Genomic DNA, 19,226 nt, shown 5'->3' with positions numbered 1-19,226 from the left:
CAATATCTTTAAACTTATCCAATTTTAGGAAGTCCAATAAGATTTTGTGGTTGAGGCCTAAGTTGTTATTTGTCCACACTCTTATCCACAAAAGTAAAGGTGCCATAGAGAGGACATCAGTAATGTATCCCACTCCAAGCTCCTGATGGACTGAAAAAGTGGCTGTTGATGCGGGGAGTCCTAATATTGAACATAAAAACTTATTAACTTCCGTTTGGATGGTTTCAGTTTTTACATAACCCCATAATCCAGCCCCGTACCTAGCTATAGCCAAGGATTTTGCTCTATACAAGGCTAAAAGGGCACCACTTGGTTTCCCCCCTAGTCTCCTTGAGAAGCTTAAGATAGCGTTAACAGAGCTTCTCACTGCTTTAGTCTTTGCTACTATCTGGGGGATCCAACTACCCTTAGTGTCGAAAATTACTCCCAGGTAAGTGAAAACTTTAACATTACTGATCACTTCCCCTTTGCAAAAAAAAGATTTAGTGTTATTTGTAGCTGCCCCAAAGACCATCACATGGGATTTCGTGTTATTGACCACAAGGTCAAGAGAGGACATGAAGTCACTAAATGCATTTAAAAGTCTCTGGAGGCCCAAGTGTGTCCTAGCTATTAAAGCAGCATCATCCGCGTACAAAAGCACTGGGATGTTTGTGTCTCCTGCACGCGGAATGTCCACAGATGCGGCCAGTAGGGCTTTTTCCAGAGAGTTTATATATAAAGTGAACAGCATAGGGGCAAGGATGCAACCTTGTCGCACGCCCCTGCCTGATTTGAACCATGCTGTGCGATGTCCCTCTTGGTCCATTCTAATGGAAGCCTTTAGATCCTTGTGAAGTTCAGCCAAGAAGTAGACCAAAGGGGGGTCAAGACCCATTTGTAGCAACATGGCCCACAGCTTGGCTCTATTCACTAGATCAAATGCCGTGGACAGATCCATATAGGCAACGCAGATTGTCCCTTTTTTGGCCTTGGTGTATTTAGAGATGATCATGTTCAAGTTCAAGCATTGGTCCTCTGTCCCCCTACCTGACCGGAAGCCATACTGGGCATTGGACAAGATGTTATTCTCTAAGGTCCATTTATTAATTTTCCCTAGTAGTACTTTCCCCAGAATTTTCATGGAGGAATCCAGCAAGGATATGGGGCGATAACATTTAGGGTCATTTCTTACTCCTTTTTTGAAAATTGGTACAATGATTAAGCAAGTCCAGGTATTAGGAAAACCCCCTTTAAGTACATTATTATATACATTCGTTAAAACAGATGCCCACAACTCTGGGTTTGATTTATATAAATCCAATGGAACCCCATCAGGTCCAGGGGCTTTGTTCTTAGCAGACCCAATTATTGCGACCTTGACTTCCTTTTCAGTAAAATCAACAATGCTGATCACTTCCTATTCAGTCAAGAAAGTTTCCAGTGACCTCTGAGCTAGCTGGCGCAAACCTAAATTAAGTCTAACATAGTCAGTAGAGACCTAGAAGACCACAGTCCTACGTCTACACTGCTGTTTATGTTATTCCAATGCGCAGGGCCTATAGGGAAAATAGGAACTACACTACATCCGATCCTTACCCCCTACAGGTGGGATTTCGCGCAAAGGTCTCAACATCTGACCAACGTTTTAGACTCCAGTTGGTCCACTGGAAAGTAGTAGTGATGGGGGGAGGCAGTTTGTATCTGAAATTCGTGGATCTAAGATCTGCATTCAATCTGGTCCAAAGAGACAGGCTTTGGACCATACTGCAAGCAATGGGTATCCCTCCTTATCTTTGCCACATGTTACAATGACTTCACCATGATAATTATGCAAGGGTGTGGTTCAAGAAAAACGGAGAACTCTCCACGCCGTTCCCTGTAGAAAAGGGAGTTAGGCAGGGGTGTGTGTTGGCACCTACGTTTTTCCCCTTTTCCTCAACGGCCTGATAGCTCATCTCCTAGGCACAAAAGACTTGGATTCCCCCGTTCTGGCCGATCACAAGATACCAGCTCTAATGTTCGCTGATGATACCCTCCTTCTCTCCAAGTCATCTATGGGTATTCAGTGAACATTAGATGCGTTCTTCAATTTTTGTAAAAACAGAAATCTTGAGATCAATCTATCTAAAACCAAGTACATGATTTTCCACGCCAGAACTGTAAATTGTCCACATCCTCATATGGGAGGTTTGGCTCTGGAAAGAGCCTCCAAGTTTGATTACCTTGGAGTAACATTGAAGGACAGGATCGATTGGGGGACTCATCAAACTAAAGTAAATTTGAAATTAGCTCAAGCCTCCAGGGGTATACTAAGGGTCTACAATGATTGCACATTCAAGACCTTGGGATCCCCGGTGGAAATCTATAGGGCCCAAGCTATGGGTGGAGCCCTTTAGTCTGTTGAGCTCTGGGGCCATATTAACGCTACTTCATTGGCAACAATGGAGAATGCCTTCTTGAGACGTATTTTAAAACTTCCACAGAGTACTCAACTATTACCCTTACGCCTAGATCTGCATTTGGTCTCTATCAGGGACACAATAGCAAATCGCCCTCTGCTCTATTGGAGACGCCTCTGGAGCACTCCAGAGCTTATTTGCTACAAGGAGGAATTAAGGGATCTTTTGTCCAAACTGGGTGTGGGGAAGATCCCCTGGCTAAGCCATGCGGGACAGCTCTGCCATGCAATAGGGAGGGCAGATATTTGGCTAGTACCGAAGGAGACATATCCCCTTATTACTAAAAAAGGAACTCACCCAATCTCTGGAGGAATATCGGTTGGCTGTCACGATTCAATCTGGCCCTCTAGGGACCCTGAGCTCTAGATTCCTAGACGTTAAGGCCAACTATTTATTTGAGCACTTTATGGATTATATCCATCCCCTACTGGCAAAAAAGTAGATATGGGACCTTGCCAGTGAGGGAGTACACTAATAAGTGGTCGGGATCCTGTTATTCCTCCTTGGGTTTTCCAGAATGTGACTTCAGAGTGGAAACTGATTTGCATGTTCTACTATTCTTCCCCTTATACACCAAAATCAAAGTTAAGTTGATTATTAAGTTTTGCAAGAACTTCGCCCTAGGAGATTTTCAGGAGGTTTATAGGATATTAAAATATTACACCTCCCCTCAGACGGTATTTGTGACTTCCAGATATTTATATGCAATGTGGTGTATCAGAAGTGCTATAATAGAACTATTGAAATCGAAGGAGTAAAGGTAGTGACTCTTCTATGCGACCCTCTGCTTATTTAACTGGGGTTAGGTACCTCTCTTTTATAATTGTTGACAATTATGTTAAATTTAACCTTTTAAAACCTTGTGCAGACTGGTTTTTGAGATGATTTTTAAAACAACATTTTTTAATTCACAAAAAATGTTGTTCATTAGATTACATGGTGTTGGAATAATAATATGTATAAATGATGTATAATATAATTTGAACCTTGCAATTTACTGCGATTGAGCTTTCATGGCTTATAGCCGATAATAAAGTTGTTTTTGACTAACTGACAAAAGCATTTTCTGAATAGGTACCTGAATATTTACTTAGATTTAGTATCTTAAAATGTGCTCTTGATTTGTTATGGCTGCAATTGTACAATGATAAAATAGGTGAGAAATGTTCTACGCTTTTCCATTTTTAAGGTTCTCTTACTACGTTGAATACAAAATATTGAAATTTCATCTTCTAAGCTTAGGTCGTGGTGTAGAAACAGCTAGAGGTTGGGAGTTGATCACAACGCTTTTTTGAGCTATCTGCAAAACAATCTATATATTGATATAGTTGCATTGCCAGATTTCACTGTTTGTGACTGCCATCGACTGGCTCCAAACACAAGAATGAATGATTACAGGGAACAGCATACCATGATCCCTGTATTTGAATTCTGAAATGTGATATTTTTCAAAGGAACATGCACTACTGTTATAAACAAAATCCCATTTGAGAATTCATTTACAGAAGCAGGCACCCCAACAAACTCCCTGGAGAGGAAACTGACCAATGAAACAGCATCCTTCTTTGAATGTTTTATCAACTTCTTTGAGAATTAAGCAACCTATTTAACTTTTATAAGCACAATTGAAGTAACAAACCAGTGACACACCTCAATGCTAATCCTAAAAACAATAGAAATGCCCAATGCATGACTTCCCCTATTTGTGAATCAGAATGAGTTGATAACCTTTTGTGATACAGAACAAACCATCAAATCACAATCACCAAAACATTGCATTTCAAGAAATGGTGAGAGGTTTGTCATGCTTGCTCACTTACTGGTTCAAAGATGGAAAGCAGTTTGATGAACGCCCTACAAATCTCTAGTTTCAAAAATGGAAAAGTGGCATGAAACTGTTGCTCACCAATTGAAACATTGAAATTAATTTCATGAAACCAAAACTGCTGCCCTCGGCGTTAGGAAGGCATCTGTAATACATCATCAGGTGCAAAATACATACTAAGTATTGGCGAATTTTGCTGATTTGCGGTCCACGAAATCTCACGAAATGGCATAAAAATCAGCGAGTTTGTGGAATAATCCTCAAACTCACGGATTTGCACAAATATACTAGAGTACTGTTTCTACTGGCTAATCAGTAAGTGCTAGTTAATTGGGTAAATGTATAGTGCTTTTCCTATACTGCAGCTGCATAAAGGGCAAGAAGATTTGTCTCCAGTGACCACGTGTGCCTGTAACTTTGCCTCCGCACCAAAAGGCGCCAAGATCCCTTGAGTGAGCTGTTCATCATAGTGGGGAAAGGGCAGGGAGACGTTTCATACCGCTAGTGTGTGGTGGGCGGAGCCAAACAGGCGGGACTTCTATACAAGTTCACATGCCTCTTGTTTATAAAGGGTCAGAGACTGAGCAGAGCAGCAGATGAGGAGAAAGCAGCCTCCTGGTCACAGCACTACAGGGAGATGGCGCTCGAGAAACTCATGGATGCAAAGACCTCCTTCAGGGATTACAGCAGATTTTCGACGGCAGACATGGGGATAAAGCACAATTGTCCAGCCTTGACCGTACTCACTAATTTTTTGGGCTGATTAAAACGTTACTGAATTTGAGCTTCAACTTGGGGATGTGAAAAAAAAAAATCCACCCGTGTGCGGATTTGCAGATTTTTCTGCACTTTCCTAAGAATCGCGGATCGCGAAATTGCCAACCGCAAATTTCGCAAGCGGAATGGATTTTCCACCCACGCTTAATACACACCTGTTGCCCTGGTGCTCACAAAGTGCCTTTCCCACATGACTCCAGTCCAGAGCTCCAGGTTCATTTCTCCACCATTTCTCTATCACTGCAACACACTGATCCGTTGAGCCACCAAGAACGATGTCTGAAAAATAGTCGCAGGCTGGAAAGGTCCAATGGAAGTAAGGACCATAGGACAGCTCGATCAGGAGCTCCCCTTTCACAGCACCTAGTAAAAAAAATGTACAGAAATGGATTATTGATCACGATTTTTGTAGTCAATAGATTATATTAACCTCCACTCCCCTGGTAACTTGGCACAGATCAATCAGGTGTATTTTTAGAGGCAGCATGTAAATTGTGCGGCACCACAAACAGTATAACAGTGAAAACACCACACAAAAAGATACCACACCTGTTTAGATAAATATAGTTTAATTTCATGAACACAATTAGACAACAGCTACACCAATCCAAAAAGGAGAACTTGAGTCATGAATTTTTAAAGAATAAACTGAAATGTAGTGCTTAAAAGCATAATTCGACAACCAGGGTTATCTGGTCATGCTTTACTGGAAAAAATACAAACGATCAGGCCAACTACGATGGAGCCTAGTCCAGATAGATGGATCAGGATTGACCAGCTGCAAAGTTCTTTAAGTGCATAGTTGATGGGGCAAATATGCGAGAAGCAACACGGTGATTTGTCATTGTTAATCTCTATGATGATGGTGATGCATCAGCTCTGAATCGCGCAATGTCGAAGATGCATCAGAAATGTAGTCACTGAGCTGCAGAGTCAGTGATACATCACAGTCAATCCTAAGAAAGGTGGTGATGCATCTGCTGTTGCAGTGGTACACTGGTTCTGAGATGCTGTGTCTTTTGCAATGCATAGAGTCTGCTGGAGCAGCACCACAGGCCCATTTCAAGGGTCCAGGACTGGGCTCGTACCACTTGCCAGGGCCGACTCACAGAGGGCAGATTACAGGTGCTGCTACATGCTGGTCGGGAGCCTTTGATTTCCCTGAGACTTCAGAACAGGATGTGAGCCAGCAAGCCCTTGGAGTCTCTTTGGTTCTAAGTTCAAAGGATGTGGGTCCAGTCCTTCTCACCCAGACAAGGAAGACAGAAGGCAGCAGATTAACACAGGAGAAAAGCAGTTCTTCCAGCGCAGCAGTCCAGCAGAGTGATAGTCCTTGAGGGGAAAAACCTTTACAAGACAACCATTACGTTGCATTACACTAACAACGCAGGCATTAAATCACAACATCCTTTAAAACACATAAAACTACATCGCATGTCACTACAACACAGGCATTACAACGCATACGATTACAACGCATTCCATTGGAGTTAGAATGATAATGTTTAACCCCTACATTATTCAGCATTTACCCTACTTTTGCATCCCCTGGAGTTAGAATAGTATTTTCTACCCCTACACAATCCATCACTTACCCCACTGTTGCACCCCCTGGAGACAGAATACTAATTTGTACCCCTATACTATCCAATTCTTACCTTAAATTCAATGTAATGTTATGCATTGTAATGGTATGCATTGTAAAGGTAGTATGTGATGTAATAGAATGTGTTATAAAGGTAGTTTTGTTAAAATGCGATGTAGTGTCATGGTATGTAATGGAATGCGTTGTAGTGGATGTTGATATGTAAATACTGTGTTTCAAGTGCATGCGTTGTAACATCATACATTCATCCTTGAGCAGCACATCAGTCCTTATTCCTGCCAGACTATCCACAGGTTAAGAAATGTACTGAGTTGGTGAGGTCAGAAGTCTAGTTCTTTTACCCAGTGCTGACTTTGAATTAGGCAAGTGTTGGACTTGGACCTTTTTGCAGGGTCATTCCTGAACTTCTTGCCTTCATCCTATACTTTTGCTAACCTGTTCCTGGCTGTTTTATGACTCTGGGCACTTTACCATTGCTGATCAGTGCTAAAGTGCATATGCTCTCTATTGTAAATTCATGCATGGATTAGTGACTCCATGTTTGGTGTATTTGGTTTACTTGTCAGACCCTGGTACAGTGTACTGCATGTGCCCAGGGTTTGTCAATCAAATGCTGCTGGTGGGCTTGTAGCACTGATTGTGCATCTCACCGGAGCAACTTATAAAGTGTGTCTCAGGCCTGCCATTGCTGAACCTGTGTGCAGTTTGGCACTGCCATGTTGACTTTGGCAAGTGCACCAACTTGCCAGTCCCTAAACTTTCCCTTTTCTATGTATTAGTCATCCCTAAGGTAGGCCCAAGGGCAGGGTGCATTGTTTGTGAAAGGTAGGACATGCCCTGATGAGTATGGCATGTCCTGATAGTTAGTGATACTATTGACTGCTATTGCTTGCCATTGACGCCCTGTCTTATCAAAGCACTGATAGTCCAACCCAGAAACGCTTCCAAAGTTGCCTCTTTTCATTCTGAATATAAACTAGCAAGAAGGAAATGGGAGAGTTCCTGAGGGAGGAGATTTGGGCTAAACTCGGGTGATAGCAGAGAGTTCTGTGGGATAATCAACTCACCCTGTTTTAAAACCAACCGGGACCCTTCTTTAGACACTAATGTGAAGAGGAATGGGTGGATTACTTTGTAAACATCTCTTATCCCCTCGTTCACCTCCCGCTATTATCCATTCCAGCAATCAGGCTACATTATCCTGCTAACTTGCAGAAGTGAGAAGTGGCTTAGCAGCAGGTAGTATCGGGAAGGCCCCAGGCCCCAAGACACTGTAGATATCGGGTTCCCTTTATTGACCAAAGTTTTTATTAACAACTCCTTAGTAGGTTCCCCTCCCTCCTGGAAAACATGTGTAATCTTCCCGATACATACAAAAGGTGATAGGGGAAGTCCTTAGAACTACAAGAAAATATTGCTTTAAGATACAATAGTCAAACTGAAGGGCCGACTTCTCTTATCTAGGCTGGAGTCCTGGGCGCAGGAGAGGAACACCCTAATGCAGCCACAATACGGGTTTCAGAGGGGAAAAGATACAGTAGATGATTGTTTGAACCTCTCATTAATTATGGACAAATATACAAGAGCGAAGGATGGGAAAGTCTATCTTGCATTCATGGATCTGTCAGCAGCATTGGACTGCGTGTCCCACTCCAAGCTCTGGTATATAATGGAAAAGATGGGGTTGAAAACGGCCATAGTTGATTTTATTCACCAATGTTTCTGCATTCTCCCGCAACGGGAAAAATGGGAAAGGCACCTGCCCCTTTACGAGCTCAAGAGGGGGTACGGTGGGTTGCTTTCTCGCCCCTTTCCTTTTTTCTATTCATACAAACGGCAATAAAAAGACGATCACAGGCGCAACCCTGGATGGTCATGTGACCGATTCCCAACAGCTACAGATTCGGGCCTATGCTGACGACGCCGTTCTGATCGCCAGAACAGGGTTAGGCCTCCAATCTCTCACATCAGCCTAAGCAGCTTCCATAGACTCATTGTACCTGAAAGTAAATCAAACACAATCATTTGTAATTGTAGCTGGGGCTGGTAAACAAGATAAACCCTGCATCTCCATATGGAATTGGGAAAAATTGATGTTGGGGACTCTTTCCCATACCTGGGGGTACGCTTTGATAAAAACCAAACATGGTCACAGTAGGTTGAGCGAAGTGTTTTGGGAATGGAGAGAAGTCTAACAGCGATAAACTCCTTTTCCAATAGGATGGGCAAAAAGCCATTATTTCCCATTAAACAGATCTTTCATGCTAAACCAAAGTCTGTGGCAATGTTGGGGCAGGCATTTGGGTATGGCACTGATTGACTCACTTCAGACAACTGAAAATAGTGTATTTAGGTCCCTAGTGTCTCTCCCACAGTCTCACTCAAATTACATATTGCACATAGAACTGGGCATACCCTATATCAACGAATCAATAATAATAGCCCCGATCCTACGGTGGATCTCCATATGGTGTAGGGATACAATGACCCTAACCCAACATATAATAAGAGACTGCCTAAGAGTGGCGGACTACAGCAGGATCAGATGGCTGATCAATATAGAATGGGAGTTGACTTCTATGGGACACAAAGACGCATTTAAGGACCGAACGGCCTTCAAAAGTATGTCAAGGCAGAGCCTTGTTAACATATTTATGCAGAGGGGCCAATATATCCGAAGGGTGAGGAATTATGATAAACAGTTGGTCCTTGCCTATCAATTAACTCCACTCATGCTGGAGCAGGGGTATTCAAACTGTGGGGCGCGACCCCCAGGGGGGCCGTGCAGTGATAGGAAGGGGGTCGCGGATTCCCTTCACACTTCTGCCCATGCCCCCCCTCTTCCCCTGTCGTGTGTCTCAGCCAGGGCTGCTGGAGTGCAGCTGGAGCTGCTGGGGGCTCGGCAGGGAAGTGTCTGGAGTCTTATCTCTGGCACACCCCGAGTTTTTCACAGGTCATTAAAGACCATTAGCATATTTACATACCTTTAGTAAACTGGTTACAGCGGCATGCTTCAGGTTTTTTCTAGTTCCAGTGCCCCCTGGGCCCAAACTCTGCCTATTCCATACATTTGCATTTTACATTTACTGGGGTAGTGTGAGAATGCATTTCATGAAAAGTAATATAAAGTAGGTTTGCCAAAAGAAAATGCCAGCCCTGTGTTGTTTAAAGAGCCTGAAAAGACGTCCTCTTGACACTAAATAGACTTCTAAATAAAAAATATGTATTCATTTGTTAGGTTACTTTTCTGTCTTTGTTCCCTTTATCAATCATTGAGGCAGCCCTAGAACACAATTAAAAGTGCTTTATATTTATAATTGCTGTTCTAAGTATGCACCAATAAGTGCTGAAAATACAGTTTTAGGTGACTGCTTATTTTTGAACCATCTGGGACATCAAAATAATGAGCTGGCAACCCTAATCATAGGACCGGGTGCGGGACAGCAGTGATAGGGGAAGAGAGGGAGTACTGGGGTGGGTGCTGAGCAGTGATTAATTTGTAATAAGACATGTGTCAGGGCCCTCACCGGTAAGCCACTGCAACTTTAACCACCCACCCTTTGCCTTGCCTGTGCGGCCAATGACCATACCTATGCAACTACGAACCATAACACTTGTACAAGTATGACTATTCAGACTATTTCAAGCCTCCAAAGCTGTAAGAATGGCATGGGTGTCAGGAGTTTATAATTTTAATGTACATTGAATCTTGAATTAATAAGCAGCTGTTCTGCTAATCTCTAAATTACACAGATTAGATAGAGCCACCAAGAGGCAGACTCTCATAGTGCCAATGTGCACAATTAGGTGTCAGTGCCAAGCACTGGAAACAACTGCTCAAATTAGGCACTGTGCTGAGGTAACAGGGGAGAGGGACGTTGACAAAGGTGTGGAAGGTGAATGGGGGGACGGAACAGGTATAAAATACAAATAGACAAAAATGTGAATGGAGAGACTTGAGGTGAATGAGAAGTGCTGAGGGGCACGGGAGGTGACGGGGCCAGAGAGGCCATGCGATAAATACGAGAGACTGTTAGAGATAAGGGCAGTGAAAAGACAGAATGGCATAAGGTGGTTAAAGGTGAAGTGAGAGGTTGAATGGGGAGAGTTCGGAAATTGTAAAAAGGGGTGATAGAATTGGACTGCAAATTGAGAGAGGGATCTGGGATTAGGAGAGGAGAGGAGGTGAGAGGTAAGCGGAATGGGTAAACTGCTTAACTCTGCACAAGACCGCAAGGGTTGTAGGGGACACCTGCTGGTCCCAGCCAGGGCCAGGTGAGCTTCTAATGTGGCAGCACATAGTCCTGTAAAGTGGAAGGCCCATCACAAAGGTTAAATAGACATCTTTCTGACGTTAATTGCTTAATTTTGGTTAAAAACTGGTACTGATATGGTGAAATTGTTTCTCAGTGTTACTGTGTGTAAAAATAATGTAGCAATGCTAACCCAAAATACGTGGCACCACATAACATTATTTACAGTTTCTGCCCACATAATTTGGTCAAGCCTATCGTGTAATTTGGTGCTCACCTGCCTCATAATTCCAGCAGACCTGCCTACAGGTTTAGAACTTTTTGTCCAGAGGAGGTCCTTATGCCTGAAAATGTTGAATGGGGGGTCTCGGCATCCTAAAGTTTGAAGACTTCTGTGCTAAAGGGAGGGTACTCTTACATAGCAGATATCCCAACAATTCATCACAAATGTATTTTATTGAGATTCTACTTGAACTCGCTGCCACTGATAATGGGGTTTCTGCGGAAAAAGGTTTAATCACTCAGAATTGCGGGTTCTATCAGAAGGAAAGAAAGGAATATATTGCTCTGATTTTAAAGCGGTATAATTTTAAACAATGTCTGGTTGTACTATATTCCCTAAAATCATTGTCTGACCCTTTAGTCTGTTTTGCAGTAATGACATTTTTGTGGGCATTTATGAAAAAAAGAAAGCAGTTGTGCTCATAATTGACTATGGTAATTTTTATAAATTTGCTGCCATGATTATAATATTAGATACATTATATTTTACCGTATATTCTAAGTGGTTGTGTGTGCATATGTATCTGGAATTTTCATAATGAACTTTTTACTTGGGCTTTCTTGAACCAACATGAATCAGGATTGTATGATGACTGCTGCAGTCTTTTGACAGTTTTCTGTGTTTATGTACTTTCATGATCTTAAGTGGAAAGATTGAATAACGTTTCTAAAGTAAATTAAAGACTGACTGTTTGCTTACCTGCTTACCTGCATCACCTGCATCACCTGTATTAATTATTATTATTAGACTGTCTGAGCAGAAGGCAGGCCAGACTAGGGCCAGTCTAGAGGAACCTTGTTAGCCCTGTAAGTTATTAGAAATTTGAACAAGGAATCTTGAGGTCATCCCACAGCAGACTCGGACTTGGATGGAGTTTTTCATTTTAAACACATTTGTTTTTGCCACTTTTAAAGTGTCTGGGAAGAATTCTTGACTGGTTTTCAGTTACGTGTAGTTTAATTCTAACATTGAGTATTGTAGGATTCAGAATGGGGAAGAAAAACTCAGTAAAAAAGGTAATGTCCAACACCCTAACTTTGAAATGTACCTCTAGAGATCGCATGCTCATTCATAAGGCACGTTAGGACTGCGATAGTATGATCAGAGAGGAGGGTTGTCACTAAGTTCAATATCCCCTCCTCTGGTCTCATATAACTTCTGGACCCTGATCCAGAAGTTGTTTCATCCCAGGCTTTGTGCTTAGCTCTAGCCCAGAAATACTAAATCAGCCACAGCGAACAACCCAAAAGTGCAGAGATTGATACCAACTTTGGGATTCACTACCACCCACTCCAAAAGTCTTACTTACCCAAATCAGACCACTAGGAGTGGGGAATGTCTAGTCCCTGAGTCTCCCAAACACCCAACTCCACAACTGGATAAATGTTCACAGTGCAGGGATCTGGTTTCCAAGTCACAGCCCTGAGTGGCAATCAAGGTTTCTCAATAGCTGCCATCACAGCTTTTATCTAAACTGCCGGAAAGTTGTGTAGATAGATTCAGGGATATAATAATGGCGGAGCGAGCCCCCTTAGTGGCACACCTTGGTTTGCTGGATGCCAAAACAAAGGCCTTAAAAGCTCTCTTTCCCTAGCTCTAAGCAATAGACCTCTTATCACTACTGGGTCTATACACCAAACCGTAATACAGCCCCTAAATAGGTTGGTTATGGAATTCCAGCAGGATGATCGTAAATGCCCGCTATTGTACGTCTGGCTGAATCAAATATCCCACTGTTTCACTACAAACCAAATGAAGATCCCCTACCTTTGTTTCCTCCAAATAATGTATTTCAAACCCACGTTGTTGAACCATCTCCCCACTTACCAAATCCACATCGGTTGATGCAATTAAAATACGTTCCTGGAAAATTATAGAAGCTGCACCGGACTGGATGGAATATATAGTGCCTGTTTCAAGAGCCCTAGGCAATATAACCTTTGTATAAACCTGGATATGTCACCTATTTTGTTAAAGCCTTGCTATCTGTTTGTGTTAGGGCATCTGGAGGTATTATAATTTGGGTTAAAATAGACTTAAACCTACGAATTGAAACTTTAAACATTGACTCTGAGGAAATTGAAGGGTTAAAATTTGAATTGTGGAGGGGAATTGAATGTATTTGTTCAATGTCTATTTTAGACCCAGAAGTAGGAGTATGAAATCAACCACCCTGACCATCTTGTAAAATGTTGTTCATTTGATTATTTGAAATGACTGAGTCATTATTTGTGGTGGTTTGAAACCTAAATACAGCAATGATTTGATGGTGGAGGATGAGGATGAAAGCTGGGGCACCAACATTTAGGAAGGGCCCGATAATATCCAAAATTAATTGCAACTCGATAAAGGCTGTATTTGGGATAAAAATGGAGGATTTCAAAAGAGAGATTGAACATCAACCCCTATGTCTTAACTTCTTTGGCTACCGTTCGAATAAGCATTCCATCACTAAGGCACTACAAATCATGCCAATAATAGGACACAATTGCAGGTCAAATAAGTGGCCTTCAATAGCGGGGAATGTGGGCACAACTACCAAAATATTCGATCTATTTGTGAAGGGTTTATCACCAGTAAATGCCTTGAAAATCCCAGAGATCTCCTTCTCTGATATCCACTCAAATTTGGTAGCACTACTAGAACCAATCTTGACCCACCCATCAAAAGGAAACCTCCTATTAACATGCATAGTGCAGATAGTAATCTCTGGTACACATAGGATTGTAGAATGGCAAAAAGGATCCTGATAAATGCAATAAAAAGTGAAAAGTCCCCTACGATTCATACAGCAAGAGAACTGTATAAAAAGTCACTAAAAAGGGAACAGGACAACTGTAGGAAGCCAGCTGCTGTGACCCTGTAGTAGCTGAGAGGTCCGTAAAGAAAGGTCATTTTGATAAAGAATTTCCCATGGGTGCAGGTGTTCCTACTTAATTATAGCAAACACAAGGAGATGATGGATGGAGCGCCATGTCGTGGAACCCTATACCGACAAATCCATCTTTCCTCCTTCCTTCTTGAATTCAACAAGATGCTGAAGACATGGCAATATATTTAGTCAGGACCATCATGGCGGTCTGTATCCAGGCCCAGCATTACCGCACGACAACACTCACCTCAGCACCGGGATACCCTCACGGATGACAAGCAGCACAGTACAAATCGACCTTACATGTTTAGCGTATTATCAATAATCTTTAAAGTTGTCCACCTGATAATGGCATTGTAGAATAAACGGAGTTCAAGCAGACTTAAACATTGCTATGAGAAATATATGAGCAATATCTCCATTGCTTCTCATGATGTCCTCTTTCCAGATGTCATTCATTTAACAGCTCATGTGGGAAGTGGTAAATGCCTGTAGAGTTAAAATGTGTGCATGTTGGTATACATTCATTATTCTAAAGCAACCCAGACCCATAGCACAAACACCCTAATAATATGAAGCAAGGGTGCATGCGTCGGTGCTAGGCTGAGCACAGTGAGCCAGTGCAGGGAGAGACATATTATGGAACAAAAAATGACAATATTAAGTATGTTATGTCTCTACCTTTGACCCAATGTACACAGGAAAATGACTTGCTGCCCTCCATGTATAAAATGTGTTTTAGTTGCCTATTTATGTAATATTCATGAATAGATAACCCCACAATGAGATAGCAATGTCTTTCACGTTATCAGGTATATTGATGTGTGGCCCACCACTGATATGAGAATAGCAGTGGATACAGCAAATGCTGGCTTCACATTAGTAAATGGTATGCACACACATTCATACACCATTTAATGCCCAATATGTATGTATTGATATTTGGTGATTCTCAATGCTGGCAAGGCCATGTAAGTTCCAAGTATGTAGCTAAACTATAAGTTGCTAGTAGACGTGGACAACCATTACCACTATGTATTCTTTAAGGGCCTGATTCACAAAAGTAATCTGAGACAATATCCCAACGTTATGACTTTCAGTATTCACAAAGAGCATTTAGGAGTACTAAAGTTAGGATTCCGAACTTCAGTATACCTAAATGCATTTTGTAAATACCGAAAGTTGTAAAGTTAGAATTTTGTTTCAGATTACTTTTGTAAATTTGGGCCTTTGTGTTTATGAAACTCTAAAACAAATGTAGATTAGTATAATCCATATATAAACTTGTAAAATGTCTTTTATACAGCTGTTATGAATGTGGATGAAAGGAATATGTCTGCTTCCTGCAAAGCATGAAATGGAAGTCTTAAGAATGAGGCAAGAGGGTTTAGAAAGATCACATGGGCAACATTTGCTGCAACAAAGCTGCCTATAAAATGAACTGGCACAGCCAAACCCCATGGCCATCTCCCAACGTCAACAGGCACCAGCCAAAACATCTGGATATAAGAAAAATCCACAAAAAAGTTGAGCAATAAGCGACTCTCACTAGTCGACATTACATAGAAGCACCAAAGCAGTGTGGACATCATCACTGCCCAGATTAACAAGATCAATCACCTTACGTTGGACAACAAATGATTGCTTCATGGATGCTACAATGTTCATGATTGCACAGAAGTAATTTCCCTGGACACTCCCTCCTTTTCCTCCCTTTCACCAGGTGAAAAGCAATTTATATATTTATTCATATTTATATAGTTAGATTGAATTTTGTTATTAGATTTAGCTAACGTGTAGGATAAGACTGAGTTAGTGTTATGTTTTAAATTTATATTTTGTAAGATAAGTTAGTTAGTGGGGGGTGATGTTCGGATTGTAGATTATATGTGTAGGAATATATGTTTATTTTAGTGTTGTATTTTATCATATATATTACAGGGATTGGGGATTGATGTTTAAGATATGTTGTGTTACATATAGATGAGTAGTAATGCGTTTCAGTACAGATAGAGGTATTGAAATAAGTAGATATGTTTTAGATAGTCATAGTCGGTATTTTAGTCATGTGATATTATCTTTTTTTTATTTTTGACTTTTTACCTTGAGTGCTTGATGTGTTATGGCGTAACCTACGCAAAAACCATATCATTAGATTATCATGTGTATCGAAATAAATAATTTAGCAGTTCTATATTTATTTATTTATCTATTTATTTGAAAAGTTTTATAGAGAGCGAACAAGACCCCAAAGGGGGATCAGAGCGCTGTATAGTGTTGTCATAAGTACTTATACAGAACATAAAGAAGGTGAGTGAGATTACAGCCTGAGGAGAAACATTCTTGAATATGGAGTAGGGTGTATCAGCGCTGCCCTAGAGCGCTTCGTGTAAAACATCATACACATAGAAAGAACCAAGATGTGCGATGAACATCCTGGAAAAGCAAAAATCAGCAGTTGATGCAGTTAAAGGAGCTATCGAGGACTAGAACGAAAAGAGGGTGAGAACATATCATAAAACATCAGTGAAAAGATTTCACTTTTTAGGTTATTAACAGAACATAAGAGTATGATCAGCGCATTAGCGTTTGTCCATTAGTAGCATTTTGTCCAGTCTTTTAAAGGAGGTAGTGGAAGGATTTGATCTGTCCTCAGTTGGCAAGGAGTTTCAGATTCTAGGAGCAAGACCGGTGAATGCACGGTTGTACTATCATTTCTTTTTTAATTTTGAAGGTTTCAAGAGAAGGGTGGCTATACTTCTGAGATTCCGGCTGGAGCCCGATAGCTCACGTTTGTTTGCTAGATAGTGTGGGGTATTGTGGTGTATGGCTTTATGAGTCAGACAAGCTATCTTGCGTTGGATTCTGGCTTCAATAGATAACCAGCTTAACTGCACAAGGTCTGGTGAAATGTGATCAAATTTCGTAGAACCCGTTCAAAGAATGGCCGATGCATTTAGGGCAGCTCTAAGTGGGGCCTGGCTGGCTTTGGGAAGTCCTGCGAGGGTCACCAACCCATATTCCAATCTAGGGATAATCAGAGGTTGGACCGCCGACCTGAGATCTTTGGGGGAAAGGAATGGTTTGATTTTCTTCAGTGTGTTGAGTTTGAAATTTGATCTCCTAATAGTAATACTGATGTGTGCCTGCATGTTTAGATGTTTATCCAAGGAGATATCTAAAGATTTGGCAGAGTCTATATTGTGAGAGGTGCAGTCAGAGCACTTCAGTGTTTAAACCAGTCAAGGGTAGGAGCGGAGTGATTAGTAGGGTTGATCAAAGGAAATTCTGTTGTGAGTGTATTTGATAGGAGATGGTTCAGAGCTAGCCATTGTTTAATTTGGGCTAGTGTGGCATTTAAAGCTGTTATGTCCTATTGCAAGGAGATCTTCAGGTACATTTGCGTGTCATCTGCATACATGTGGTATTGGATGTTGGCTCTGTTCAGAATGACCGCAAAAATAGGTTGAAGAGAGTGGGCAAGAGCGCAGAACCTTGGGGGACTCCAACCAGGGCAGGGGTTCTGGACGCCAGGGTTTGACAAACTTTGATCCTTTGCGTAGGGTTGTTAAGGAAGTAGGCAAATCAATTTAGGACCAGGCCCCACAATTCCATCCTATGTTGTAGGAGATCAATCGTGTTTTGGTGTTTGATGGTATCGAAGGTTTAGGATAGAACTGAAAGGATCAGGAGAAAAGGGACATTTTTGGCAAGTGCTCTCACGGCAACATCCACAATGTGAGTTAGTGCCGTTTCAGTGCTGTGTCCTTCTCTGAATCCTGACTGATGAGGATCCAGGAGTTAATATTTTTCCATTTGTTTACAGAGTTGTGAGTGAACGCATTGCAAGCAATTTCGCTAGAGTCATGCTGCTGGTAATAGGTCAGAAGTTGTTTGGATCTGATAGGTCAGTTTTCGGCTTCTCAGGAATGGGAGTAACTTGCCCAACTTTTAGTTAGTCTGGAATCTTTCCCTGTGAGAGAGTTTCATGAAGGATCATCGACTAGAGAGGTAGAACGGCTGAGATTAAATCTTTACATAGCTTTGCGGGTAAATGATCACCAAAGTAATTGGAGGGTTTGATGGATGTCATGTTGCTAAGTATCTCAGTGCAGTCTGGTAGAAGAAAATTACTCCAAGAGGAATTGTTTTTGAGTCCCAGAGGTGAGTGCATTGTCATAGATTCTGCCGCCTCCCATAATCCTGCGGGCTGACTCTTGGATAGCAGAGTTGGGTTGATGGGTAATTGCTCCAGCTCTATTTTCATTGTTTTTTCAGCGAAGGGAGCTGTAAAGTCATCACCAATAAGGAGCAGGGATAATGGAGTAGAGCTTTGGTTACAAGATTGGTTATCTGTTATGTTGCTGCTCAACATGATGTTTACATATGGATGAACTCACTCTGACATTGGACACATTTCCATACATATTATTAGTGTGGGGTAAGATAGTGTTAGAGTTAAGATTCACAGTAATATTTAGTAAGATACATTCATTAGTCGAGGGCGATGTTAAGATTGTAGATTATATGTGTAGGAATATATGTATACATTAGTTGATGTTTATCATTTAGTATGTGCATGTGTTGTATTTGGGGATTGATGTTCGAGATATGTTGTGTTAGATATTGATACGTACATTTGATACATGCCCATACTATGCAGATTGTTATGCCTCTCAGTCTCAGGGTGATGTGCTGCAATGTGTGAATGGTAGAAGGGAACACATAGACTGACAATATAGACATGTTTAAATCTAAATTCTACTTCCGTTCTGCTGACTCATTATACGATGTTCTTACTACATTTCCACATCAGTTTTCACAGTAAAACTGCTGGTTAATAGGTCTGCAAACTGGAGTATGAGGAGGGGCTACCCTTTACTTTCAAACCTCTCTCTCAAATAACAACTATGCATAGTAGGGCATGTGCAGAGACTGAAGTAGTTGCTGAGATCCTTCTCTTGCAAGCCCAGTGTATATAGAAGAGTGTGTCTTGGGGCTCTCCTTTCCTTTCAGGTGTTCATAGTAGGATATGTGGAAAGACTAAGCTCTCCTTGAAACTTCTTTCATATGACTGGTGTGCATAGTAGTGAGTGGGGGGACTGCAATTTCCTCTCAGAACTCTCTCTGAGGTGACAGAAGTATGTAATAGTGAGTGGAGAGAGACAG

The 19,226-nt window shown here is 41.5% G+C and overlaps 1 protein-coding gene across 1 annotated transcript in view; it reads right to left on the bottom strand.

Annotated features, from left to right (window-relative positions):
- The window catches only part of LOC147718248 (nicotinamide N-methyltransferase-like), a 90,210-nt gene that overhangs the window by 56,783 nt on the left and 14,201 nt on the right, over positions 1-19,226 (bottom strand). The window contains exon 2 of the mRNA XM_086966655.1: positions 5,199-5,406. Within this exon, the coding sequence (XP_086822781.1) occupies positions 5,199-5,406 (208 nt within the window). The remainder of the gene's footprint in view (positions 1-5,198; positions 5,407-19,226) is intronic.

Source organism: Lissotriton vulgaris, chromosome 4_1, assembly GCF_964263255.1.
Source record: "Lissotriton vulgaris chromosome 4_1, aLisVul1.2, whole genome shotgun sequence".
Lineage (NCBI taxonomy): Eukaryota > Metazoa > Chordata > Amphibia > Caudata > Salamandridae > Lissotriton > Lissotriton vulgaris.
This window is presented reverse-complemented; position numbering and strand designations above follow the sequence as displayed.